The sequence below is a fragment of the Protomyctophum bolini genome (genome assembly GCF_963924005.1).
Source record: "Protomyctophum bolini genome assembly, chromosome: 18".
Taxonomy (NCBI): Eukaryota; Metazoa; Chordata; class Actinopteri; order Myctophiformes; family Myctophidae; genus Protomyctophum; species Protomyctophum bolini.
This window is the reverse complement of record NC_137879.1, coordinates 11797428-11824248: the sequence shown is the minus strand read 5'-3', so window position 1 is coordinate 11824248 and position 26821 is coordinate 11797428. Positions and strand designations below refer to the sequence as shown.

The window sequence follows — 26821 nt, the reverse complement described above, 5'->3', positions numbered from 1 at the left end:
TATAATTAACACAACATGGCCAAATAAACGTATACGGTTATAACCTTGTTGTGGGTATAATTAATATAACCTTACTCCTTACCATAGACCGTAGACATTATCACATACGAGGTATTTATTTGCCACAACAAAGATGGCGTCTTTTTCATACCCGCCCTCTTGACTGATCACAAGACGGATGCGGAAGAGTTCTCGCCTCAACAGTAGCAGCAGCAGGCAGCAGCACATCCGAGAGGTCGTTGTTATTGTTGTTTTGTGCAAAAACAGGGCTCTGTAAACCTATTTTTGCGTGACAGTTGGTTCTACTTGAATGGGAATTGTCTCAAACACTCAGGATGATCCCCACCGAGGATGCGTCCGCCCGGAAGAGGGAGATCGAGGAGAAGCTGAGACAGGTCGGAGATATTCTGTGATAGCCTACAATACATTATGACTGAGCAACAATAACAAGGGTTGCAAGTTGCATGATACATAGGGTGACCACCAGATCCAAACTACTGTTCATTTGAGGGACAGAAGAAGTATCACTTGTGTGGTACAATGGGAACAGGACGGGGTTAGCAAAGTATTATTTGAATGCGTTGATGTCATATTCGACCATGAGGCCTAATATTGCCTATCATTTTGTTATAAACCCCTCTGGCGTCTCACATTTTGTTTTAAAATTGTATTTTTTGTCATGGCCGTGGTATCTAGCCTAGGGGATATATTGCTCATGTTATTTTAACAGGCTTAAAAACACATCTTGCAGGAAAAGAGACTTTACAACAGACAACTATTAAGTATACTAACTATTAGGTCATTTGAACACTGATGCCTGCCTGTCACAATGTGGGACTGGGACAGGGTCTCAAATGTGGGACGCCTGAAAAGTCTTTGAAATGATGGACTGTCCCATGCAAAGGGGGACATCTGACCTCTGGTCACCCTAATGATGGATCATAGCAATAATACAAATTATTCTGCCCACATAGCAGTTTCATGGTCTAATTATGTGTCACTCCTGGGTTTAGTGTGTCACATTGTTGCCTGATTCTTGTGTGATGATGAAACCTCATTGCAGGAACAAGAAACATTGTCATTCATCAGAGAAAATCTGGAGAAGAGCGATCAGCAGACCAAGGGAATGGTATGATGAACAAAACTGATACATAACATAATATACCTATACATAATATGATGAACCATGATGAAATGATTCACTGCACTGCTACACTGCATATTTTAATTATCAGATGCTGACATGATTCACTGCACTGCTACACTGCATATTTTAATCATGAGATGCTGAAATGATTCACTGCACTTCTACACTGCATATTTTAATCATCAGATGCTGAAATTATTCACTGCACTGCTACACTGCATATTTTAATCATGAGATGCTGAAATGATTCACTGCACTGCTACACTGCATATTTAATCATAAAATGCTGAAATGATTCACTGCACTGCTGCTACACTGCATATTTTAATCATGAGATGCTGAAATGATTCACTGCACTGCTACACTTCATATTTTAATCATGAGATGCTGAAATTATTCACTGCACTGCTACACTGCATATTTTAATCATCAGATGCTGAAATTATTCACTGCACTGCTACACTGCATATTTTAATCATGAGATGCTGAAATGATTCACTGCACTGCTACACTGCATATTTTAATCATGAGATGCTGAAATGATTCACTGCACTGCTGCTACACTGCATATTCTAATCATGAGATGCTGAAATGATTCACTGCACTGCTACACTGCATATTTTAATCATGAGATGCTGAAATGATTCACTGCACTGCTACACTGCATATTTTAATCATGAGATGCTGAAATGATTCACTGCACTGCTACACTGCATATTTTAATCATCAGATGCTGACATGATTCACTGCACTGCTACACAACCTTTATAGAGCCTAACTAAATTCGACCCTAGGACCTTTCCAGAATCGAGTTTTTTCCCCCGGCCATAAATAGGAAAAAGGGAGAGGGTATAAAACGGCCCTAAGGGTTCTTGTTGGCACGTATGGGTCAAGCATGTCAGAAACATAGGAAGGAATTAAGCCATTGATAGATTTAAAGACAATGAGAAGCACTTTAAAATCAATCCTTTGTTTCACTGGGAGCCAGTGAAGAGAAGATAAAACAGGAGTAACACGTTCAAATGTCTTCTTGGTTCTAAGGTGTCCATCCTGTCCTCCTTTGAGAGCCGGCTGATGCAGCTGGAGAACTCCATCATCCCGGTTCACAAACAGACGGAGAACCTGCAGCGACTGCAGGAGAACGTGGATAAGACGCTGTCCTGCATGGATCACGTGATCAGCTACTACCACGTGGCCAAAGACACTGACAGGATCATCAGAGAGGGGTGAGACTGTCTGCCTGCTGCCCCATTTTTACGATTTTTCAAAAATAGCAGACCTACAAGCTCGTTTTTTTCAATCTGAAAGTGTTTTGTGCCAGCTACTAGCCTAGGCATCATGTTCACACACATGTTCAACATGTTCACACACTTTCAAGATTTTTTTAAAATATGTTCAATGTTGTGTTCTTTTTTGGGAACCACAGTTCTAATCTAAACCACTGTCCTGAATCCTAGAAAGAGTTTTCTAAAAGATAAAATCTAAGATGACACTGAATAGTTAGGATAGATTAGGAAATGGTCTGGTCACATTTCTTGTATGTGCAAATGTACCGTGGCAAAAAATACCCACTTACCCATGCCCATTGCCCACATCTCTGTCTCAAGCCCATCACACACCGTCTGCGACCGCCGCGCATCAAAACAGCGGCTCCGTCCGCCGCGTTGCCTGGCGCGCGATAGAACCAGTTCTATTTTCCAGGTGGCGTCGCGCCGCGTCGGGCGGAGCCGGTGTGTGTTGGGCTTAAGTCTGACAATGGCCAAATCCTCACATACTGCCAGGAGATACTGGGTTCTTGCGGGATAAATAACAGTTCAAAATATATTACAACTTATGATGATAAACGATTATTTGTTTTCAGACCCACAGGCAGACTGGATGAGTACCTGGCCTGTATCGCTAAAATCCAGAAAGCAGTGGAATATTTTCAAGACAACAATCCTGACAGTCCAGAACTTAACACAGTGGTACAGTATATTATATGCCTCAAAACTTGTGTGTGTGTGTGTGTGTGTGTGTGTGTGTGTGTGTGTGTGTGTGTACACTGTATTGTATATCATATTGGCCACATAGCTATGTACAACCTAAGGTTCTACTGGAATGGGCTCTATACACACACAGAATGACTCTTCCTACTTCTGGGCCCCTTCCCTTCTTCCTTCACAGGTGTTACCCATGATACTAATTAAGCCTCTGTTCCATTTCGTGTCAAACATTTTAATTTCAAGGACCCGCCATAACTTTGAGAGTGTACAAATGAAACCATTCTTACACTCAAGGGCCATTTGGAACCCACTCAAGGACACTTTGAGTTTGAGACCCACTGGTGTAGCAGAGTGTTTCCAATGAGCCAACATGCACAATAGCAGCACCCTGACTCCCTGTTTGACCAGAATGGAACAGAGCCTTCATTAGTGTCATCGGTAACACCTGTGAAGGAAGTAGGGACGGGGCCCAAGTTCTTTCCAAAATGGCGTATGTGCATATAGAGCACCCGTGTGAAATCAGCCGCTTCTGACATACATAGTAGGGGGCCTAGGGGCGAGGCTTCCCTCACTTTGAGGGGCACCGAACGTGGAAGCCATGGGTGTCTGGTAACTGCCTTTCTGACAGAATTGCCATCTGATGAATGCATTTCTGATTGAAATACAGTGTGATAAATAGCGATCTATGTCGGACATTACTAACCCTAACCTCACAGGGAAGCCACGGGTGAGTCTTAACCGGCCACGTAAGTTGGGCGCTTAAGTCTAAAACTTTACTTTATCGGCAAAGAAAAGTTGTTTGCGTTTGGCACAAAAATAGTGGTGTAAAAGCAGGATTCGAACCCGGGAAGTGTGGATTGAAAGAGCCTGTTGACTAATGAGCCATGCTACGAGCTGGCTGGCAGAATGGGTTTTCGGGCTGTGGTATAATAAATAATAAACATTGCCTCAACTCATGTGAAAAGAAAGAAAAGCCCCGCCATATGTCTGGCAGAAGCCGTTGGCGTTTGATTTCACCCTTCTGTGTGCATAGAGCCCATTCCACAGAAAAGGGACGACGTTGCCATTGTAGTGTTTCCTTGGCAGAAAGCCCGCTTCGAGAAGGGCAAAGAGCTGCTGGAGGCAGAGTTCCGTAGCCTGCTGACCCGGAACAGCAAGGCCGTTCCTCCCATCCTCATCCTGGACGCCATCACCGTGGACGAGGAGCTGGAGGTCCAGGAGGACGTCATCCTGGAACACCTGCCAGAGAACGTGCTCCAAGATATCATCTGCATCTCTGGCTGGCTGGTGGAATATGGACGCAACCAGGGTATAGTACCTGTCTATCTCCCAGAGAAACTGTGGCTAATGCCTGATTTAATATACACGTTGCTGCGTATCATTATAGAGGGTATGCGTGTGACATCATCATCATACTCAGAAGTTACTGTATGCGTGAGGGAACGCCTACTGAGTGGCAAAAAACGACTTTCTGGCCTTGATAGCCCATAAAACTAAACAGAAAAGTCCTATCTGATTGCATTAAACAACGTTAAACGACATTAAACTCACTTTGCCATTCGATTTTCCACTCACTTTATGCATGTGCATATCCTCTATTCAAATATTTCTATTATATCGAATTTGTCTAAAAGGTTATATACACATACAAACACATTACAAACTACGAACACATTACAAACAACAAAACACAACAGACCCTAGTACTCAATACAAGATGAAACGTGTACACATGCAAACTGAGCGACCAAAAACATATAAAGACATTTTAGTACAATACATTGGCCTAGATTAATATTACAAATGTGCCTGCGTAATTATCATGTTGTGTACTGTAAATAGCCAATCTACAAGCTTGCAAGTTTGCCCTGTGTGCGAGCTTGTAGACTGGCTATATATGGGAATGTTTTGCTTATTTTCTCAGAATGTTCGCCTGTGTATAAATCAGACAAAAGCTTGTTACATCTCACTCCGTGTTGTGATTCTGCACAACCAACAGCACATCCTGTCCATCGCTCCACCTTGCGCTGTTGTTCTTTCCTTCCTTCTCCATTTCCTCTTTTGGATTTCCTGTATCCCTGTTCTCAAAAAGAGAGACAGAGGCGGTAGACAATGATCAAGGCCAAGTTTAGTTTTGGTTGACAGTAATGTAACACTTAAAACATTGCATTTTTAAACGGGTTATTAATTTGTGGATGTGTCTTTCGTATCATTGAGTGTGTCAAATGGCCTTTAAGTCGCATTACCAATAGTGGTGGTGTATGTCTTTGTTTCCTTGTGTCATTTATCACAAATCCTCTCTCCATTTCACCAGACCAATATGTCCGGCAAACAGCTGTGAGTGTGAAATGCAGCAGGACAGCAGGCGATGATAGCCATTACTATTGCTTATTATTGTGGATGACCCAGTGGATACTGTATGGTCAGCAGAAATATAATGAGAATTATTCTTACTCTGATACTAATTTATAATTTAATGCAGAGGATTTTACTATGTTTAAGTTGTAATTTATTTTAAATATACCCTACCAGACACTAGGCAGTATAATTGTCTTTAGTTGTAAAACATCCAGAGGCCCAAGGTAAATGCACATATTTAGAACATTTGGCCGTAGCTAGAACTACATTGTTACAGTGTCCCAGCAATGATATGATGACTTCAAATCAATATCACGATTATTATGTCAAACGCTTGCCTCATTTACGATTAATTAATGGCTATTATCTTTTGAATAGTGCAAATAGCAGATCAACAAGCTCACAAGTCACAACGTGCCGCGATGCTACATGTTGTGAGCTTTTCTGCAATTTTTGCACACCACCATTGTACAACAAAGTATAACACTGGGCTAAAGCGGTTAATCAGACTAATCGATGTAGTCAATTATACGTTGATATATAAGGAAAAGAAAACTTGCTTCTAAATTATTTAAGGTATTGGTTCTGATTACCCAGCCATAGTAAGCATAGTCTTGGCGATACCCAGGTGACTTTATAATCGTGTTTGTTGTGTCTAACTGTATTTTGTTATGTCTGCCCTGCAGATTTCATGAACGTGTACTGTCAGATCAGGTCCAGCCAGCTGGACCGTTCCATCAAGGGTCTGAAAGATCACTTCCGCAAGAACAGCGCTGGTTCTGGGGTCCTCTATTCCCCTGCGGTCCAGACCAAGCGCAAGGAGACGCCAACCAAAAAGGCTCCCAAGAGACCAGGTCAGAACACCTACAGTAGAACAGACTCACTCAGAAACACTTGCTGATTTCAGTTGCTGATTTCGCGACGCATTGAGAGCTTGGCTATTTTCGGTTATTATTTCAAGATTAAAACATTTCAAGTGGTCAAACATCTCCCATAAAACCCTAATGGTCTGGAATATTTCATAAATGCAAAGCCTCAATCTGTGATTTTGTCACCTGGTTGGTACTATGTAGTACAACAGGAACAATGTTACAAAAAACATCATAATTTTACATAACTGTGTTAAATTGTTTAGGAAACAGTCCTAGTGTGGGTGGCGGCTCCTTTCACCCTGTTTCTTAAATTGCAAATTAGGATGTGGCCTGGTGGCCATATATAACATTTTTCAGTTATGATCTTTTTTTTTTTTGCTTTAATCCATGACTTCTCCTAAACGAGACCTTTTCTTCAGTGTTAATCACTTCATCTATTTTTGGGCATGTCGTTATAGGCAAAAGTTGTCACACAGCCGATCTACAATCTCACAACGTTGTGAGATTGTAGATCAGCTATTTGTCATATGACACAGTGGGCTGTATTTTGCGTGTCTAGTACCAGGTCTTATTCCCTAACTTGACTAAACTAAAGACCTGGAGGCGTGATCAATGCCATTTGGCTATTCTGAGTTGCCAAAGAGCATTGATCACGCCTCCAGGTCTTTAGTTTACTCAAGTTATGGAATGAGACCTGGTACTTAAGACATGCAAAATACAGCCCATAGTGTGTGTATGTATATATATATATATATATAGGGCTTAACCTGCCTTCTAAAACCTAACTTAAGGTTTCTGAAAACCTTCAAATTCTTCTTCTTATTATGTTTTTTATAATTACGTTGCGACATGTATAGCAACAACTAAGGAGACACAGAGGTACTGTAGCTCCTGGATTCAAAGGTATAACAACATATAGGTTGCACCAAGTGGTTAAATAGTCAAGACAACACAACCACCGCTAACCTAACCTGAACGTTCAGAATCTGTCGATGTGTGGACCTCGGCTCCCACCATGTCAGCTTCCTTCAAGACGTGAGTGCATGCTCCACCGCCAAGAAGACACGTGACGTCTATGACTACTATGAGCCTGATTACTGAACCATTGAGCACAGCCAGGCAGCCCTCCACTATTTACCTCCTGTGATCTTTTGTCTTTGTGACTATAAACTAACATTTCGTTCCTTTCCTCTTTCATAATCCTTGTGTTGTGATGACAGTCTACATCCCAGGTAAAGACTAAGCTTTAGTCAGTGTGTGCTTTAGTGCCGTCCGTCATTTGCAGGCTTTTATCATTTTTTTATATCAATTGAAAGCACGTCTTTTAACCAAGGGTGCATGGAGTGGTCCTCCAAACAGGTTGCATAATGTAATGTTCAGTAGAATTTGGATCCAGTGACAAACATACACTACTGTATCTGCGACGGATGGAGCATCTCACTACGATACAGTAGAATAGTGAAGTTATTATTTCTGTCACTGGCTGCTGGGTTGATGTGTGCTCTTGTGTTTTGTGCCTTCTCTGTGGTGAATATAGCTGGCATATTGAATGAAGGTGTTTTGTGGTGGATAGATACAGTGAAGTGTAGTAGCCTGTTGGTCAGTCTGTTTAGCTTCAGATGTTCAGAGAAGGCATGAGAGAAGGCTTGTGTCACAATGCTGCTTAACCACTTCCAAGTCAACCTGGTGTCCCTATTTAGGGGAAATACTTCATGGAACCGAATTTCTTAACATTTAAAAATGATTTTCAAATACCAAGAATTGCTGATCTACAAGCTCACAATGCATTGGGAGATTGTAGATCAGCTGTTTCCGCTGTGTAACACTGTTGTGTTACAATAGGGCTCAAGTGGTGAAGCAGCTTAATCAGTGTGCACTCACAGCATGCTTTTGCTAATGCTTGCACTGAAACGCCTTAACAAACAATTCACATTCACTGAATAAAGGATTTGTTGAAAAGTCAGTTTTCACGATATAGTAAAAAAAAAATATATAATTATAATGGAACATGTGATGCAGTGTAGAGCGAGAGGCGGCCATCTTGAAACGTTGTAGAGCGAGGTAGTATACCACAAGCTGCTTTGTCAGTTCCGGTCATTATGCCAACACGCACTTATTTGAAGTTAATGCTGCTAACTAACACACTAAGAGAGTCAACATACTGTATTGTTTTACCTGTGGGCCCTGAACCCTTTGTATACATTTTGCACCCCAAACCATGTAACAAATTGTCATAATTTTTTGTATTTATGAGTATTCATAATGTAATAATCCTGGATATGACTTAATAATTATTATGGCTGTTTCATTTTGTGTTTGTAATTGACCTAACCTTGTTTTATTTAACTTTTTACGTGGTGTGGGGTTTTGGCACACGTGCTCTAGTCTAAGTCTGTTTGCTGGTCTTTTGACGTCATGTCCTATAGCGGTGCTGCTGGTCATTCTGTGTAGGGTTGGGACCCGGAACCGGTTCTTTTTCAGACCCGTTTCCGAGATTGAAGAACCTGAATCTGTTCCATCGTATTTCAATCGTTTCTAGAACCGTTTTTATTTGTATTATATGCTAAATAAACAAACCAAACCATATGGAGCTGAGTGATTGCTGATGCAACACACTCCATATTTGGATAGCGGGACAGACGGACACACACACACAGACAGACAGACAGACAGACATGATCTGCTAGGTCTCATAGTAACTGCTCAAAGTTATCAAACGCATTTATACAACTGAATAAACGTAGATACGTGTTTTGGCAGCGTCGCTTCCCGACAAATAACGCAGACTACGTTTTTTAGCGGGGAAAAGGTTAATATACCAGAGGTTCTAAAACGTTTTAATTTGTACAAATGGAACCAAATGGGGCCTTAATGGTCCATTTGGTTCCATTTGTACTCTCTCAGAGTTACACTCCTGTAAGGGTCCATTTGGAACCCCCTAGAGGATCGTTAAGGAACCAGAATCGTTAAAATCCTAAAGGTTCCCAACCCTAATGCTGTGTTGTGTAGTTGTGGTGAATGCTAGGTCTTTTGGCCCGCTGACCTCGCCTGCTTCTTTGGTGGTGGTCTGGTGGTGGCGGGGGGGATGTGGTGTGTGCGTTTCATCACTCACTTCCTAGCTCTCTGTCCTCTCCTTTCCTCTTTCTTCCCTCCCCCTCCTCCTCCTCCTCCTCTTTGGACTGTCTCTTTTTGGGCTTCTCTGGACCTCGCTCCCTGCCCCCCTGGACCTTGTCTCTGTGTATGGGACCGCTCAGGGACCATTCGCAAGGCTCAGAACCTTCTCAAACAGTACTCACAGCATGGGCTGGAGGGGAAAAAGGGGGGCTCTAACCTCACTCCTTCGGAAGGTAACGCACCTCTGTCTTTCTCTTTGGTGTCTCTCTCTCTCTCTCTGTGTCTGTCTGTTCGCACTCTCCCCAGGTAACTGGGGCAACTGTTGCTTCTCCTCCTCGGGACGTATTCACACGGTGGCCATGTTGCTCTCATGTTTTACAGTATGTCAACGTACATCATGACCCCACCCCCGCCCCTCCAGTATGCGAACATGGAATCCTCTTTGCGTTTGAGTAAAGGACACGTTGTGATTGGCCAGTAGCCACTTTGAGTGGTAGTCGACACAAACGCTCTCGCCAGAGCATGATTCACTATTCTGTCCATATCGGGTCGCAACTCCAACAGGGCTACGGAGTCGGCTAAGCGAACTTCGCAACGTTCGCGCTCGGTGGTGTCTCGTGAGTGACTCAAGTTTACTTGAGACGGCGCCCCCTCAGTTGCGGTCTAAAACTGTATCCCCTACGACTAGTAGGAGGGGGGCGTGACCATTTACTCTAACACGAAGAGGACTCCATGCTCACCTCCAGTATGGCGTAAGTCGTAAGAGCAAAATGGCTACCGCGTTAATATGGCCAAACTAAGGACGGCATCAGACATACATGAAGCTCCTCAGAGTTGCAGCAGCTCTTAGACATTGCAGAATCTTAAAATAAAGAATACAAACATTGGAACTGAATGTCGTGCCGTACGACATATTCTTTTTTCTTTTAATGAGATTTTTATTTATTTATCTCAGAGCGGTAAATCTAAATAATGTATATCCCTTCTTGACATTATTGTTGGGCTAAGTGAGGGATGCAATGCTTCTAAAGCTGGTGCCAAATCTGGATCACAGTCTTCAAAAGGAAACCTTAGCGTAACAGCCACTGACTAAAGGGCCATTCACACCGAGCACTATATCAAAATATAGTTTTAAAAATCGTTCTAAATCAAGGGGATTGCAGAGTTCAGTTCACACCAACTATTAAAAATACAAATATACTGTATGTGAGAGATGGCTCACTTCTTTAGACGAACGATCGTACTCTATTTTTGTGTGCTCTAAACGAACGTTAGAAAGTGCATAGACTTGGCTGCGTACTCTGTTTAAAGTACCCTAAACAAACATTAAATGATGACGTAATTTCCGAAAGCCAGATGTTGGAGGGGCTGGCGCCCCTCAAAAATACAATGGTGAACGATATAGTTACAGTATAGTGCTCTGTGAGAAGGAACGGCCCTTCACTTAGACATCCGGGGCGCTTCCTCCTGCCCCTCTCTACCCTGGAGGGTATCCCCCTGCTTCGCCCTGCTGGCTGCTTGGTGGTCGGTGTAAGTGTTTCGCCAAGTCCCAGGCTTGGCCCCCTCGGCTCCTAGTCATATTAACCCAGGGTGGTGGCATGACCAGGTGGTACAAGTTGTCCCTGATAAATCCACCCCCCCTCCCCCAACCATTAGGTCACGATCATGACCCGCGGGTCAAACACCACTCCGACGCCCTGACCGACAAGCACGGGGCCGCAGCAGGTGAGTGAGGGGAGCGGTTGTGATACATAGAACGAGATTGCGTTAATACCCAGAAAAGAACCTCACCCTGGATTGAATTGTTATGTCAAAATGGACCTGTAAGAGTGTAAGGGTCCATTTGTACACGGATAAATTAAGTCAGTCAACACGCAGACACTTGCACACAGAGAAATTGTTGTGTTTATGAAATCAATGATCTATTAGTTTGTGAGTAGAGAGTTGTGTGTCAGTGGATGTGTGCTGATTGCCATTCTATTTTGTGCAAGGAAATCTGCTGCATAGATTTAGCATGCAAATCCATGATGGTAATGGAATACTTCACACTTTGATCAAAGCCCCAGTTTGTGGGTTGAGATACATTGTCACATCACATGGTATGGTAGTACTGCACAATGAACGCCTTCTCCTAGTAAGTGCCTACATGTTTAAAATTACCGTATTCTTTTAAACACTTTATTTTCCACACAGACAACAGACTGTGACACAAAATTTGAACGCTTAGAACAATCCAGAAGGACAAAGTTCTAACAAAATGGGTCAAAACAACAGAAAATCCAATCAGAATGAAACATTTTATCCAATTCCCTATGCCCATTTTCACCCCACAGACAGACTGATTCACCTCTAAATCCCCACGTAGGAGTACACACACAAAGAGAGTCCTTTGGCTCACACCAACGGCTGAATTATACTCCTCTGCGCAGCAGTGCTGCTTGCTAAAAAGATTACTGTGTTTTACCTCTAAATCCCCACATGGGAGTACACACACACAGTCATTTGGCTCACACTAACTGAATTATACTCGGTTGTGCCGTTCTACGAGTTCACATCACGACTTGCTATGAGCTTGTAGATCTGTTCTTTTTGGGGCGCACAACACTGTCGTGCAACTGGCTTAAGTAAGTCCCCTGTCTTAGTTTCCACTTGACCTTGCACCACATGTGCCTCCCAGGAAAGGACGACGTCTTGGACATCGAGATCGACTCGTACATCCACTGCATCAGTGCGTTTGTCAAGCTGGCGCAGAGCGAGTACGCCCTCCTGACTGAGATCATTCCTGAACACCACCAGAAGAAGACCTTTGACTCCCTCATCCAGGTCAGGGAACGACGACAGACACACCTTTTTTCCATTTATAGCATTATTTTCCAACACGATCTCTGTATATTCGTCTATTATGTGTTAGCCGCCGAATTTGTGCTGTAAACGAAAGTATAATCTGTGTATATAATATGACAACTGCAACCCATACTTACTCACTTTTAATTGGCTTTTTGGATTATGCCTGAAGAAGGTCAATAGACCGAAAGCTTGCGATAAAAAGATACCTGATTGTGCACAGATTTGAGTGTGTGGACCCTCGTTTTTCTCATATCTAAACAATTGTGACTCCAGCACCTCGTCTAAGTCTATCTCTATCGGCAGATGAGCGGTGGCCTTTTTCACTTTTAAGCTGCCACTTTTTCAAAACGCTAAAGGCTGAATATGGTATGAACTTAACTTAAGTGTTCTTGGCCTATCCTCGTCGCAGGAGGCCCTGGACAACCTGATGCTTGAAGGTGACAACATCGTGTCGGCGGCTCGCAGGGCCATCATGCGTCACGACTACTCTGCTGTCCTCACCATCTTCCCTATCCTCAAACATCTCAAGATGACCAAGCCTGAGTTTGACACCACGCTCCAAGTGGGTTTCTTTGGAGCCTCTTCATCACATTCATAGTTTGTAGCGTCAGACTTGCATTTTTGCCTAAATGATCAGCAGGGGATGCAGGATATAATTTTCAGGAGAAGTTCACCCGAAAAATGACAAAAAAATACACCATATGAAGCCTTGAAGTCATGGAGATTTTTTTTGTTTTTCTCATTTCTAACTAAGTCAATATTTTGATGACCGGTGGAGTCTTGGTAGGAGACTCAATTGACCTGCATTTGAGTCTCCCCGCCGTTGTGTAATTGATAGAAAATAAGTCATTTTGCGGGCAAACTACTCCTTTTAAGATTATTACACAAAACAACACATAATAGACACCAACAAAAGACCCACGGTTAGCTGTGTTCTTTCATGTTCACAGTAGCTGTGTTCTTTCATGTTCACAGTAGCTGTGTTCTTTCATTGTTCACAGGGCACGGCAGCGAGCACCAAGAACAAACTGCCAACTCTCATCACCTCCATGGAAACTATCGGAGCCAAGGCTCTGGAAGAGTTTGCAGACAGTATAAAGGCAAGCAACCCTTCCTAGTATTCGCACACAGAGCTACGTTAATTGAAAGATCAACAGAGCACACATTATTATCTCTTATTTATTTACTTCATACACCCAAACAGTTATGTCATTATCCCGTTTCTCCTGTCCAATCACAGAATGACCCTGACAAGGAATACAACATGCCCAAGGATGGGACCGTCCACGAGTTGACTAGCAATGTAAGATATAGCTGTTTACTCTTGATTATAAATCAAGAGATTTATAAATCGAGTCAATCTACAAGCATGGTGCGTTGTACTGAAGTACGTATAGAATAGATTGTACTCCTAGATGCTGCCATGGAAGCTAGAGCTAACTGCTAAGCACCTTTTTAATTAACACCTAGACGCTTTGGTAATGGGGTCACATACGTTGGTCCGACATGCAACATGCGTGGCTGGTTAAGACTCACCCGTGGCTCCCGTCATGCGTTGCCAGTTAGACACGTGTGGTCGGTTAAAACTCAATTGTGGATCCTGACATGCGTTGCCGGTTAGGGTTTGGGGAGGTAGGGTGTCGGACAGGCATTACATAATGGTGCATTATGTGCGCAACACCACCACACTTCAACTTCCCCCTTATAACTCGGGTCTCCTGGGCAACTGCTAATTGCACAGAGCGCGAACTATGGCAGTTAAATCAATAACGTGACGTGATCTTGACCTTTGATCCATTTCCTTTTAGGCCATCCTGTTTCTGCAGCAGCTGCTGGACTTCCAGGAGACTGCCGGAGCCATGCTAGCCTCTCAGGGTAGGTAGGGCTACGTGGCGTCACTGTGGCCCGGGGGGGCTAACTGATCACATCTCCTATCCCACCCCCTCTTCTATCCCACCAGCCCCATGAAAACTATTAACTGCACAGAACAGTGGTTTTCAACCTTTTTCATATTCAATTCCATTATTTATTTGGCGTTTGAGCCACGGACCACCATTTGATGCAATTTAGCCTCTCTGACCCAAAACGTAGAATATTTTGTTGACAGGCAAATTCTTCATTCTCTAATCGTGTGTAGACTTCTTGTAAATGAAGTAATGCAGATGTTTTACAGTAATTTAACTCTACCAAACGGGTCCATTTGGTTTCATTTCACGCTCTCAGGAATTAAAGATCTACATGGGTCCATTTGGTTCTCGACTCTCCATCATTTAGCTGGGGACCACCTGGCACCCCCTCAAGGACCACTGGTGGTCCCCAGACCACTGGTTGAAAACCACTGGCATAGAAGATTCCATTAGCACTAGCAGTGATGCTGCTCGGCCGCCTGCATTTTACAAATGATTGACTACGTGCATGTAACTGGCATGTTGGGTGAGGTCAGGTTTTTTCTGCATTTCTGCCCTTTTTTTCCACAGGACTTATGCATTTCTGCCCTTTTTTGCATTAGTGCACTGTCCTTCAGCGTCAACAGCACTGGTGGTCCTTTTAAGACGTCTGTATTTGTAAAATTGCTTGCATGTTAAATGTATGGCTTGGTAAATATCTCGCTGATGCATAACGTTACAGGATTCATGCATTCATTGTGTTCATAGTAAATTTAGTTACGCGCCAAATTCAGTCACGTCGAACATCCATTTCACTCTCGTACTAATATACTGTAAATGTAGGATGAAGTCTCTGTTGTGCGGCTTTGAGGGACTGCAGGTGAGGGTCCATGTTTCTGTACTTGTCTGTTCTAAAACGCCATTCTTATCTCTTTTGTGGTTGATTGATTATTCCTCTCCCACAAAATCCCTATACCTCTCTCTCTCCCCACCACACCTCATTGGCTGCTGTGTACACTGCAGACAGAGATAGTAACTTCCCAGGTTCATCTTTCATTTCATTGCCCACTGATGTGTGTAGGTTTTCCTCCTACTCTTAAGTTCCATAACATCTCTACCTTACTCTGCTAACTTCCCACGCCGCCTGGCTATTTTCCTCTCTATTTTCCTCTGCTCCTTGCAAACGACTGTCTCTCTCTGCCTCCAGCAGGAGCCCCCGTGATATGCTTCTGCACAGCCACAAGGGCTTTGGCTGTCGAAATCGCGGGGCTCGCATAATCGTCACCTTCTTAAACTAAATAATTGTAATTTTTTGAGGATGTTTTGTTGCCTAAGCCAGCTTTTCATGACACTGGCCACCTCTGGTCAAATCGCAAAAAAAGTACTAAAGTAAAATTAGTGTGACTTAACCCTACCTTTACCTCTGTGAGTGTAAAAATAAATGTACCCTGACACACACAGAGCAATTCTTACACTGGGGTTAGGGTTTAATTATAGTCTCGCGTAGCCAGACAACTATTCCACAATCTCCCAATGCTATATAGAGTCCGGAACTACGCCCTGAGTGCCATTTCCGTTCACGAAAATATATTTTAAAATATGTAATATTTTCTTTGTTTTCCTTTCCTGCTAAGCAACAAGCTATATGCTTAGATGATTTCTATTTATATTAGGATAAATGTGCGCAACTGAAAAGACGAAACGTAAGTGGGGAGGAGGCTCACTTCCGCTTTATCGCTTATCGCTTACTCATGATAGTTGCTCCAGACTGTATGACGGAAGCATTTGGAAATTGCGATTGGCAACAGTCTAGCAATGCGAGACTATAGGGTTTAATTAACACTATCGCTTACTCATGATAGAGCTTTCGTTGCTCCAGACTGTATGACGGAAGCATTTGTAAATTGCGATTGTCTGTCAATGCGAGACTAGGGTTTAATTAACACTCCGTGCTCCTCCCTAGACACTCTGGTCTCGGGCTGTTAACAGTTTGCTACTTGGCTTGACTGCTGTTTACAGTTTGCTACTTGGCTTGACTCTGCACTAACACAATCTTTTTTCTAACCTTTTTGCACTTTTTGCCTCTTCTTTCTCTTCTTCTCTTTCTCTTTTTTGCTTTACGTCCGTCCCTTTAGTCCTGGGGGACACTTACAATATCCCCTTAGACCCCCGAGGTAAGCAAGAGATGACCCCCCCCCCAGCCCGCCCCTCCCTCCAGTTTCAGGGTTCTTCTGGTGGGCTGAATTCTGAATGTGTTATTGGATGTAACATGTCTATTAATTCAGTGGAGATTAGTGTAATTATTATTATAATAACCACCACTTGCTTGTTTTGATGAGATATGACACAGGAGAGGAGCTCATAATCAGACACTGAAGTGCATGTACGTGTAGGTTGTACTCTTTAGACGCTGCCATGGAAACTAGAGCTCCCTCTTTAATTACTACCTAGACGCTTTGGTAATGGAGGTCCCCAAGAGCCCAACCCTCTTGACCCGACAGACAATTAAATGAATTACAGAATGTCAGCGTGCGAGGAGGATTATACTGAATGAATATGCTAATGTGGAATTTGCAGAGACCAGCTCCTCGGCGAGCAGCTACAGCTCGGAATTCAGCAAAAAGCTCCTCAGCACGTATATATGTAAGTGAACACATAACTTAATTATAATATTTAAACCGTTTTAGATGGGGTTTTTTTCCCGCTTGTGTGACTCTGTCATACAACAACGTATAAAATAAGGCTTAAGTGGTTAAGCGGTTAATTGCATTGTTCTTGTACGTCCACGCTAGCCTTTCTACGCTATACACTGTGTTGGACGTGATTGATGTACCGTCCGTACTACTTGTTTTGCCTCTGTTCTTTTCAGGCAAAGTGTTGGGGAACTTGCAGCTGAATCTCCTCAGTAAATCCAAAGTGTACGAGGACTCAGCCCTGAGTGCCATCTTCCTGCACAACAACTACAACTACATCCTCAAGTCCCTGGAGAAGTAGGCACCGTCTCAATTTTCTAAAATAACAGATATACAAGCTTGTAGCGCTGCACTCGATGCCGCGCTACAGCTAGGAGTTTGTATATCTGCTATTTTTCAATAGCTAAAGTATAAAATAATGGTTCAAGTGGTTAAAATCTACGAGGTGACACGGATGCAAAGTGAGCCGAGTCATCTTCAGACTGCCGGTCGTGCTCTTTCTGTCGTCCTGCAGGTCAGACCTGATCCAGCTGGTGACGGTGACCCAGAAGAAGGCTGAGAGTCAGTACAGAGAGCTCATAGAGCAGCAGATCCAAATGTACCAGCGCAGGTACACCAAGACCACGTTTAATATCCATTTAACTCAGTGGTTTTCAACCCTTTTCATAATGAGGTCCATTATTTATTCTGCATTTGAGCCATGGACGACCATTTGATGAGATGTAACCTCTCAGACCCAAGACTTAGAATATTTTGATATCGTTGGAATAGAATCTTGTCCAAAATTCCATGCGGTCTTGATGTTGGTACCATAGGAGAGAAACAGGCAAACGTTAACATATAAATAGTTATTCTACATTCTCTAATTGTGTAGAATTCTTGTAAATTAAGTAATGAAGATCTTTAACAATAATGTAACTCTTGAGAGCGTAAAATAATTTTATGTTTCATTTTATGCTCTCAAGAGTTAAAGATCTACAGGTATAAGGGTCCATTTGGTTATCAACTCTTCATCATTTAGCTGGGGAGTGGGGACCACCTGGAAACCCCCGGACCACTGGTCGAGAACCATTGATTTAATGGAGAACAACTCGCACACAGACACATGCACGGCGCACACACACGCACATCAGTCACAATGTTCTGTGGTCTAATTATTTATTTCTTCCAGCTGGTTGAAGGTCACGGAACATCTCACCGACCGGAACATGCCCGTCTTTCAACATGGCACAAAGGTTAGACTCCTTAAAAGTCTGTTTCTGACCTTAATTGCACCAAAAAAGATTTTCTGTGGTCCAGGGTTTTCTGAATAATTAGCCTCAAAAAGTGGTCCGCAGGCAAAACTGATTTGTCTGTGGACAGTGACGTCATCAGAATCGAGAACTTCATCTATCCATTTAAGAAAATGCATTTCAACCAATGAAAAGTATTAACGCATTGATTGCCAGGTGTATAATCAATCAATCAATGATTCACTTTTTCAGGTTAATTATTCAGAAAACCCCAGACCACATGGAAATCTACTGAAAGTTCCATTTTCTTGGGGGCTATTGAGGTCAGAATACCTAGAAAGAAAAAAGTCACTTTAAGACCTTTATGGGCTCATGTCAGGGTTGCAGTTACGTTGTCATTGGATTAAGCCCATGTCACATGGATGGAAGGACGTGTAATTACATTTACCAGGACGTTTTGTCCCTTGATAAGCACTCCTTCAAAGACTGAGTGGTAATTTAATTCAGAGACTGTTCAAATGGAGGCAAACTGACCTATAAGGGCATTTATCCATTCGGTGTGTGAATAAATAAATGTGGTTTGATTTTTGACACTTTCTTCTTACCTCGCTCCAGCTGAAAGACAAGGAGCGGCAAGTGATCAAAGACAAATTCAAGGTAAAGTCAAAATCACTCTTGGTAGATAGATAGATAGATACTTTATTTGTCCTTTCGGAAATTTGTTTTGTGCACAGCAGTCATCAGGATATACATAAATAATACAAACAAACAGATCACACAGTACATAGACAATAAAGAAACAGTGCCAACAGAAGGCCACCAGTCATAGTTCCAAGAGGCATCACATCACAGTTTATGCACGGAACTGAGATGGGGCCTGCTTGTTCATAAGTCCTATACTTATGGGAACAAACGATCTTGAGGCCCTAGCCTGCAGGGAAGGTACCATATACCGTCGCTCTGATGGTAAAATATGGTATTGGCTGTGTAACGGGTGTGTGTTGTCCCTAGTAATGGCTTTCCCCTTCCTGAGTACCCGGGTCTCATACATTGAGGTCATACTCTCAAATCGTACTCCAGCTATTTTGCTGGACACGCTGATGATTTTATGGAGTTTGTTCTTATTAACCAATGATAATGAGCCATACCATGAAACAAAACAAAATGTCAATGCACTCTCCACAAAGGATCGATGAAAAAGTGCCATGATAATTTTTTCAACGTTATACTGTCTCAGTCTGCGCATAAAATGCAGCCTCTGCTGACCTTTCTTGTAGATGGAATGAGTGTTGGAATTCCATGTCAGCTTGGAATCAATCGTTGTACCCAAGTACTTATATTCGTCCACAATCACTACCCCATCCCCACCAATGACTATTTCCTGGTGTGCATGGGCACCAGTCCTAAGGTCCAATATGACCTTGATATTAAGCTGGAGGAAGTTACTCCTGCACCAACCGGCAAACTCGTCCACTGTTCTTCTATAGCTTATCTCATCAGCCTCAATCAGACCAACAATAGCTGTGTCGTCTGCGAATTTAACAATACAGGTGTTATCTGACTCACTCCTACAGTCGCTTGTGTACAGCGTGAACAATACCGGTGACACAGATTTCAATCTCCCTTAACCTTTTTAATCTCAAGAACCCCCTGTTTTATAGAGTTACAGACCCGTAAGGGTCCATTTTGTTCCTAACATTAAACCCCTAACACGCCACCATTGACTGTGCAGTGCTGTTCCTGCAAGCCTTCCCACGTCCGAAATGGTCGAGAAATGACAGAGTTACCGTGTTGCAGCTTTCCGTGCTCGGACACAGAGACAGACTGTACGTAGACATACACGTACTGTATAGGGACACACATAGCTGCGTAATGGAGCGGAGGCACCGCTTCAAAAACACGTAAAACATGGTCCTGGCAGGGAATGAGCCGCGGACCCCCTCAAGGACCACTGGGGCTTCCCGTGGCCCCACCGCTCAAGATCAGTACGTTCTGATTCTCTGGATATCATGATGATGTAGCCTCATGTTGTCCTGTACTGTTGTCTCCTGACTTCCATTCAGGGCTTCAACGATGGCTTAGAGGAGCTGTGTAAGATCCAGAAGGTGTGGGCGATCCCCGACAAGGAGCAGCGCGATTTCATCCGCCAGGCCCAGAGGAGAGTGGTGTCTGACGCGTACAGGGCCTTTCTACACAGGTGAGAAAGATGATGATGATGAAAAAAAGGCTGGCAAAAAATGACACGCACATCTAAAAGCTAATAGTCTGGGTGCTGGATCAAAATTGGTAATAGTTCAAGAATATAAAGAGTGTACACAGTGCTTAAATATCTTTACTTGACATTTATCAAGTAAAGATATTTTTGGGATCAGAATATGGTGTGGGGACTCTTTTCATTCTTGATGATGATACCATGGATTAACCCATTTAGGCCTGACCTCAAAATTAAAAATAAATCTTCTAAATCCTCCAGTTTTCTGAAATAAATATTTTCACGATTTTTCAAAGATAGCAGACCTACAAGCACATATGATCTTGTAGATCTGCTATTTTTCAATAGCTAAATTTATAACATAATGTTAAACACCAAAAGGGGTTCCCGCACAAAATGGGTTCAAGTTCTCAGTTGCCACGACGGATTTCAGTCTTTTAGATTCTATAGAAGCCGGCATGTCTTCTATGAAAGAAGCAGATCTACAAGCTCACAACACGTCGCGCAACGTGTTGTGAGTTTATAGGTAAGCTATTTTCGGTTATTTGTTATTTTAGAGTTAGGCTATTATTTTAAGGTATTATGGTATTTTAAGTCATCAAACCAGCAATGGGATGTTTAAGAAGCATCTTCCATCAAAATGAATGGTCTCGGAAATAAAAGCAAAGGTTAATACCTCAAATCGGTGATTTCTTCAACTGGTTGGTTGGTTGTACGTGGAACATCCGCAACATAATAATACCTAAACATCAATGAACCTTCAGTCATGAGATGCTTTATTGTCTCCACCAGGCCGTGGAGTTTTGCACTCCGTCCGTGTGTGTGTGAGTGTGTGTGTGCGTCGGTCCGTCGGTCCGTCTGTTACCAGCTAATCTCCGGCACTGTTAACCGGTCGGTGCCAGATTTTTCATGCACACTCCCTGGATGCCAACGATAAACCTCTGCCCCAAATTTTCCAGAATGGCCTGTTATTACAGTTAATGTGCAAATACGGCTATAAATAAATGACTCGGCTGTCTCTTTCCGGGCTTTGGGGGAGCGTCATCTACGTCGGGGTGCATGTCCTAAAAGGTTTGGGCACCGCTGCCGGGAGTTTATTCAACAAAACATTTTAACTTATTTTTGATATTGGATTAGCTTGCCGTCTTTGACTTTTGTTTCTTTCCTCATATAACTTCCGCCTGTAGATGTGCCAACATCTCGTTCACCAAGAACCCAGAGAAGTATCACAAGTATCGTCCGGATCAGGTGGAAGAGATGATCGAAAGGCTGTTTGACACCTCAGCCTAAACCGTGCCTCCTAAACAATATATAATATCAGATCTACGAGCTTGTATATCTGCTATTTCTGAATAGCCAAAGTATAAAATAATGGTTAAAGTGGTTAACATCTAAAATGACACAGATGCTTTCCCAGTTTCAATTCTCATTCACTTTTACAAATGGAAACCCATCTCACATCTCAATGACTAAATCACCTGGGTCCATAACAATTCAGTCCTGCTTCCCCTCACACTAGCACTTAAGCCTAAATTATCCGTCGTCGTACGAACTGTTTCATTTACCATAAATAACCAATTTTCAAATGAAAAACATAACTATGTGTTACGTTGTTTTTCGTTAAAACAGGAGGAGGCTGCACATCTCGTAGCCGAGATTCAAAATAGATTTAGGAAAGAGTAGTCTTCCCCAGGAAGACAGGTATGGAAGACTATCCAGTCAAAACGTTGTCTATTTTGCCCTCCTCCTTTTGTATCAGTTGTGGTCAGCGTCTCTTCGATACCGGTGTGGTTTTCCTCTTCCCGTGTTTGCCTGACATATTTCAGTTAGAATTCTGTTATTTTCAGCACTCAACATGGTTACAAGTACGACAATCTGTAAACTAGGCTTTTAGGTGTGATAAATGTTAATCTTTTGTACAACAATGTAAAAATGATGTATTTATATGTAATTTGTCCCCTCTAAGTGTCAAAGTATAACAAATAAAGGGAACTCAGACGTGATGTGTTTTGTGACTGTCGTGTGTGGCTACAGAACAGCGCAGGACTTATGATAGTATTATATATTAATCTAATAGTGAAGCAGAGAATATCATTTCCATTTCCATTTTCACAAATAATATTTTGATTTAGATGCACCTCTTTGTGCCTTATGCAAAAAAGGAGTTTCCTTTCCTGATCAAGGTTAGGGAGCACTTTGGTGTGAAGAGAAGAGAAAAAAAAGGCTTGAATTGGGGATTTCTTTAAAGAAAAGGGCAATTATCAAAAATAGCAGATCTAACTCGGGTGTCACACGTGAAAGTCCAATATCTTAACCACGTGACTAGACCAAAGGGATATCCCTCTGGACTGGGGCTCTGAGCCACTCTGCTACACCCCCCTTTTGACCTCCCACAGGGAAACCTGATCCAGGTCACGGCAAGTCCAACATCTTAACCACTAGACCAAAGGGATATCCCTCTGGACCGGGGGAGATATTAGACTTTTGAGGCCAACATGCTGAGGCTCTGAGCCACTCTGCTACACAGGCTTATAACCACTTGAACTCTAACGGCACCTAGCTTGGGGGGGGACATTCGTCGGAAATATATATCTACAAGCACACAGGAACGCACATGTGGGCCGGTTAAAACATGCCCCTCCCCCCCTTGGTAGCCACGGAAACATCTCTGCTTTTTCATGTGACGTGACAGACTAGAGTCTAGTCTGTCACGTCACATGAAAATGCAGAGATGAAATGAAATTAAATGAAAAGTGCACTGTCTAGTCACTAGACAGTGCACTTTTCATTTCATTTTATTCCTCATACAAAGATGCCATTACCTGGCCCTGTATCTGAAATGGTCGAATAAATATTTGTATATTTGAATATATCTGCATAATAATTCTCGATAAATCCCTTCCCTAGTTTACATGGTTAAGTGAGATGAGATGTCAGCAGATGGAGTCTCCTGTCTTGAGTAGACCACACACACTACGGCAAGTGGGAATGTAAATCAGGAGACAGTTGAACATGAGAACAAGTAGGTGGTAGTCATTTCATTTAATTAAGCCCAATAGCGCTGTGAAATTATTCTAGTTTTGTGTAAAACAAAACACAAAAGGCAGCTCTACAACAATCTCACGACTGAAACGGAATCTGAAGCATTAAAAACATTAGTGATTTGGGCTTTGGGCGTGTGCGCGTGCATGCATAATGGTTACCATACGTGTCATGACATCAAACAGGTCCTATTTCTATAAATATTTAGGAGTGCACTGCACATTGTTAGTGAAATGTGACAAGTCTGCATGCAAAAACACACCAGCGCCTTAATTTCCTCCGTGCTGTAAGTAGAAACATAATGTTGAGCTTTTATATAGTCAATTGTAAGGTATGGGTGTATGGCATCACCAGTTGGTACAAATCTGAGATCCTGAGATTAGCCAAAATGGCCGGGAATATCATGCGTAATTGTCTACACCTCCCATCACCCAGCCAGGTCATCTTGCCCCCTTGGAGACTAAATGAAGTCACATTGAATAAGATAAGATGTGTAATTTGGTTGGCCAGCATACAGTATGCTTTTGGGCCGACTGAATAGCACCCCCTCCCTCCCTTCTGCTGTGCTCTTTCTTGGGTGTTTGTTGTGCTGTGCCACAAATTAAAATGGTCGTCATGACTACTCGACCCAATCTGAAAGCCCCCGGTCATTGGTAGGCTTATCTGATATTATAATCAGAGTACTGTATATATTATGACAGCCTTAATAATATTCAACACAGACAAAAATGTATTTGAAAATATTATTTGGTTCCTATGTAAATGGATATCTTAAATTACAAACAAATATACGCAGGTTGACACATTTTAAATATATTTTGGTAAGTCAAATATTTGTTCCCATACCACTGAGTGGGAGATTTCAATGTATAGTATGTTGTTTTCCCTCTTTTTACTTTACCAAATATTAATTCATTTAGACCTGAGATCGATTCTACAAATGCCTTAAACATTTTCTTTATTTATAATTTTTTATCCCATGATTTTGTAACCCATTTTCACCCCTGTGTCAATGTGATCCTGGGCTCTACACACCCTCCGCCAACTCGGGGAGAGCAACGGACTTGAACTCATGTTTCCTACATGCATGAGTGTCCAAGTTGGGGGGAGTTTCCCTGGTTGGACATAGTGTGTGGAAGGAACACGTTATTCCAACCAGTTCCTTTCCCCTCAATCAGGCGCCCTGGATGGCCAGGGGGAGGCAGTTTAGAGACCAGGATTACTGACTTTTTTTGACACAGGGAGAACATGCAAACTCCACACAGAAAGGCCCTTTCGCCAACCCCGCCTCGGGTATGGGCACTGATGAGAGGAGGAGAGAACACGCCCCCAGCGCCCACGGCGTCCACGGCGGGAATCGAACCCAGGACATTCTAGCTGTGAGGCGACATCACTACCAACTGTGCCACCGTGCCCCCTCTCAAACATTTTCATGTCTAGGACCCCCAAAAATACTAATTGGCCGCCAGCCCCCATCTGTTCCAGGGACCCTCCAGAAGCAAAGATTTGAGGTAAAAACATTCGCTCTGAAAGAATATATTCAAACATTTGGGCCACATTTTCACGATTACATTTTGTTTTTTGTAGATCTGCTATTTTTCAATGGCTAAATTATAACAATGTTTAAAACACCAAAAGGGGTTCCCGCCCAAAATGGGTTAATATAATATATTATTATTATATTATAATGAATATAATATTATTATATAGACATTGTTTCTCGATGTAAAGGACCTGACCCAGTTAACCGGGCATCACGCATCAGTGGTGGAAAAAGTATTCAATTGTTTTACTAATAAGTAAAAGTATCAATACTGCAATGTAGAACCTATAGCTAGTAGGTTTACAAAGGTTTTGACATAAAAATGTACTTAAGGTAAAAGTAAAAGTACTCAAATGTATACAAATATTTTGAAAATAGCAGATCTAGTACAAGCTCACAGTGAGCATTGTAAGCTTGTAGATCGGCTACAAGTAACTATAGTAACTAAACATTTCAAGTAATTGTAGTGGAGTAAAACTACAAATACCTCAAAATTGTACTTAAGTAAATGTACTTAGTTACTTTACACAACTGCTGGGCCTGTGGTAAGCTTTTTGTCTGTTTTGCAGCACATAGACCAGTGGTTTTCAACCCTTATCATATCACAGTTGTTGGATAAGATTTTCTGTCCACAATTCCATGCTGTGTTTGGATAGGATTTTGTCCACAATTCCATGCTCATGTGTTTGGATAAGATAAGTGTTGATGTTGGTACCATAGTAGTCTCGCGTTACCAGACTGTTGACTCGCAATTTTCAAATGCATTCTGAGATTGTGGAATAGTTGTCTGGCTACGCAAGTAATTCTTGTAAATTAAGTAATGCCCAATGTTTAACAACAATTTAACTCTTAATAATTGAACAAACATTTGACACTCTCAAGAGTTAAATATCTATTAAAGGGTCCATTTGGTTACCAACTCTCCATCATTTAGCTGGGGACCACCTGGAACCCTGGAACACCACTGGCATAGACCATCAGCCTTTTTAGAGCCACCACACACACAGTTTCCTCTGGCACGGGATAGCTCAGTTTCTGCATTATTGCCCACCAAGAGGAGCAAACAATTGAGCCAACCATATGTTATGCACGCTTACATTACATCAAAATAGATTTATTCACATTTGCACGAAACAGAAAATAATCTTTAATGTGGACTCATCGATACTGATTAGAGAAATCTTAAAGATGGAGTGCCATGGTCCCCCCCCCCCCCCCCCCTAAACATGATCATCAGGTACTATGATTATACTAGGAGGAATAATATATATAAAAAAGTGTACAGAAAGCACCACCCACTTTGGGGTCTATTAGCGTAATGTTAACTCCATAGTCTCATACAAAACGGAATCATGGCAGTTCGTGCCCGGTGCCCCCCCCTTTTTTTTCATTTGTTTTACTATTTTGAAATACATTTAAAAATTGTTCAAATTGCCGATCTACATCGACACGTTGTGAGCTTGTAGATTGGCTATTTGAACTATTCAAAAATGTTTTGCAAAAAGGCAAAGAAGTTTAGGAATAAGGGGTAAGGCACTGGCAAAAATAGGGCCCTAAGTCTGGGTATGTAAGATACAGTATGTAACATGTAAATTTTTTTATTCCTTTGCCAAACAGTATGATTTAATTTAAGTCCCTTTGGAATTCTTACCACTTTACCACATCAACTGAGCCATGTGCTAACATGTACAACACTGAAGCTACAACACTACGGGCCATATGGCTCTTTAATGGAGCCAGCATTGCTTGTTCTTACACCAATAGCACATCACATGCACCACATGGTTGCAGCAGTCAAAATCAGCAGGAAACAGACAGGCTAGTTGAAGCATAATACCATATGGCCGTTTTGAAAACACAATACGAAAAAATTTGATATATTAGTGTGGT

The 26821-nt window shown here is 42.3% G+C and overlaps 2 protein-coding genes across 8 annotated transcripts in view; one reads left to right on the top strand and one right to left on the bottom strand.

Moving 5' to 3' along the window:
* Positions 1-188: 188 nt before the first annotated feature.
* exoc7 (exocyst complex component 7) lies at positions 189-22349 on the top strand. Of its 7 annotated transcripts, XM_080789869.1 has the most exons (21): positions 189-395; positions 1064-1129; positions 2189-2373; positions 3009-3114; positions 4219-4441; positions 6177-6344; positions 7583-7594; positions 9617-9709; positions 11133-11201; positions 12154-12299; positions 12733-12885; positions 13325-13423; positions 13564-13626; positions 14132-14198; positions 16787-16852; positions 17079-17199; positions 17417-17512; positions 18074-18137; positions 18750-18791; positions 20198-20331; positions 21534-22349. In XM_080789869.1, the coding sequence occupies exons 1-21, from the start codon at positions 336-338 to the stop codon at positions 21634-21636; spliced, it is 2136 nt and encodes a 711-aa protein (XP_080645995.1). In that variant the 5' UTR covers positions 189-335; the 3' UTR covers positions 21637-22349. The 7 variants fall into 7 exon arrangements, with proteins under 7 accessions (XP_080645995.1, XP_080645996.1, XP_080645992.1 ...); XM_080789870.1 differs by lacking the exon at positions 7583-7594; XM_080789866.1 differs by lacking the exon at positions 9617-9709.
* Positions 22350-25841: 3492 nt separating this feature from the next.
* Positions 25842-26821, bottom strand: part of LOC308332578 (dual specificity phosphatase 29-like) — a 245821-nt gene continuing 244841 nt past the window's right edge. Inside the window, exon 5 of the transcript XR_013965726.1 lies at positions 25842-25876. The gene's annotated coding sequence lies outside the window, so the exon portion shown is untranslated. The remainder of the gene's footprint in view (positions 25877-26821) is intronic.

Coding starts and splice junctions, on each gene's coding strand:
- exoc7 (XM_080789869.1), top strand. CDS start 336: ATGATCCCCACCGAGGATGCGTCCGCCCGGAAGAGGGAGATCGAGGAG. Junction 3,115..4,218: donor GTCCAGAACTTAACACAGTG/GTACAGTATATT, acceptor TTTCCTTGGCAG/AAAGCCCGCTTCGAGAAGGG. Junction 16,853..17,078: donor GCTCCTCAGCACGTATATAT/GTAAGTGAACAC, acceptor TGTTCTTTTCAG/GCAAAGTGTTGGGGAACTTG.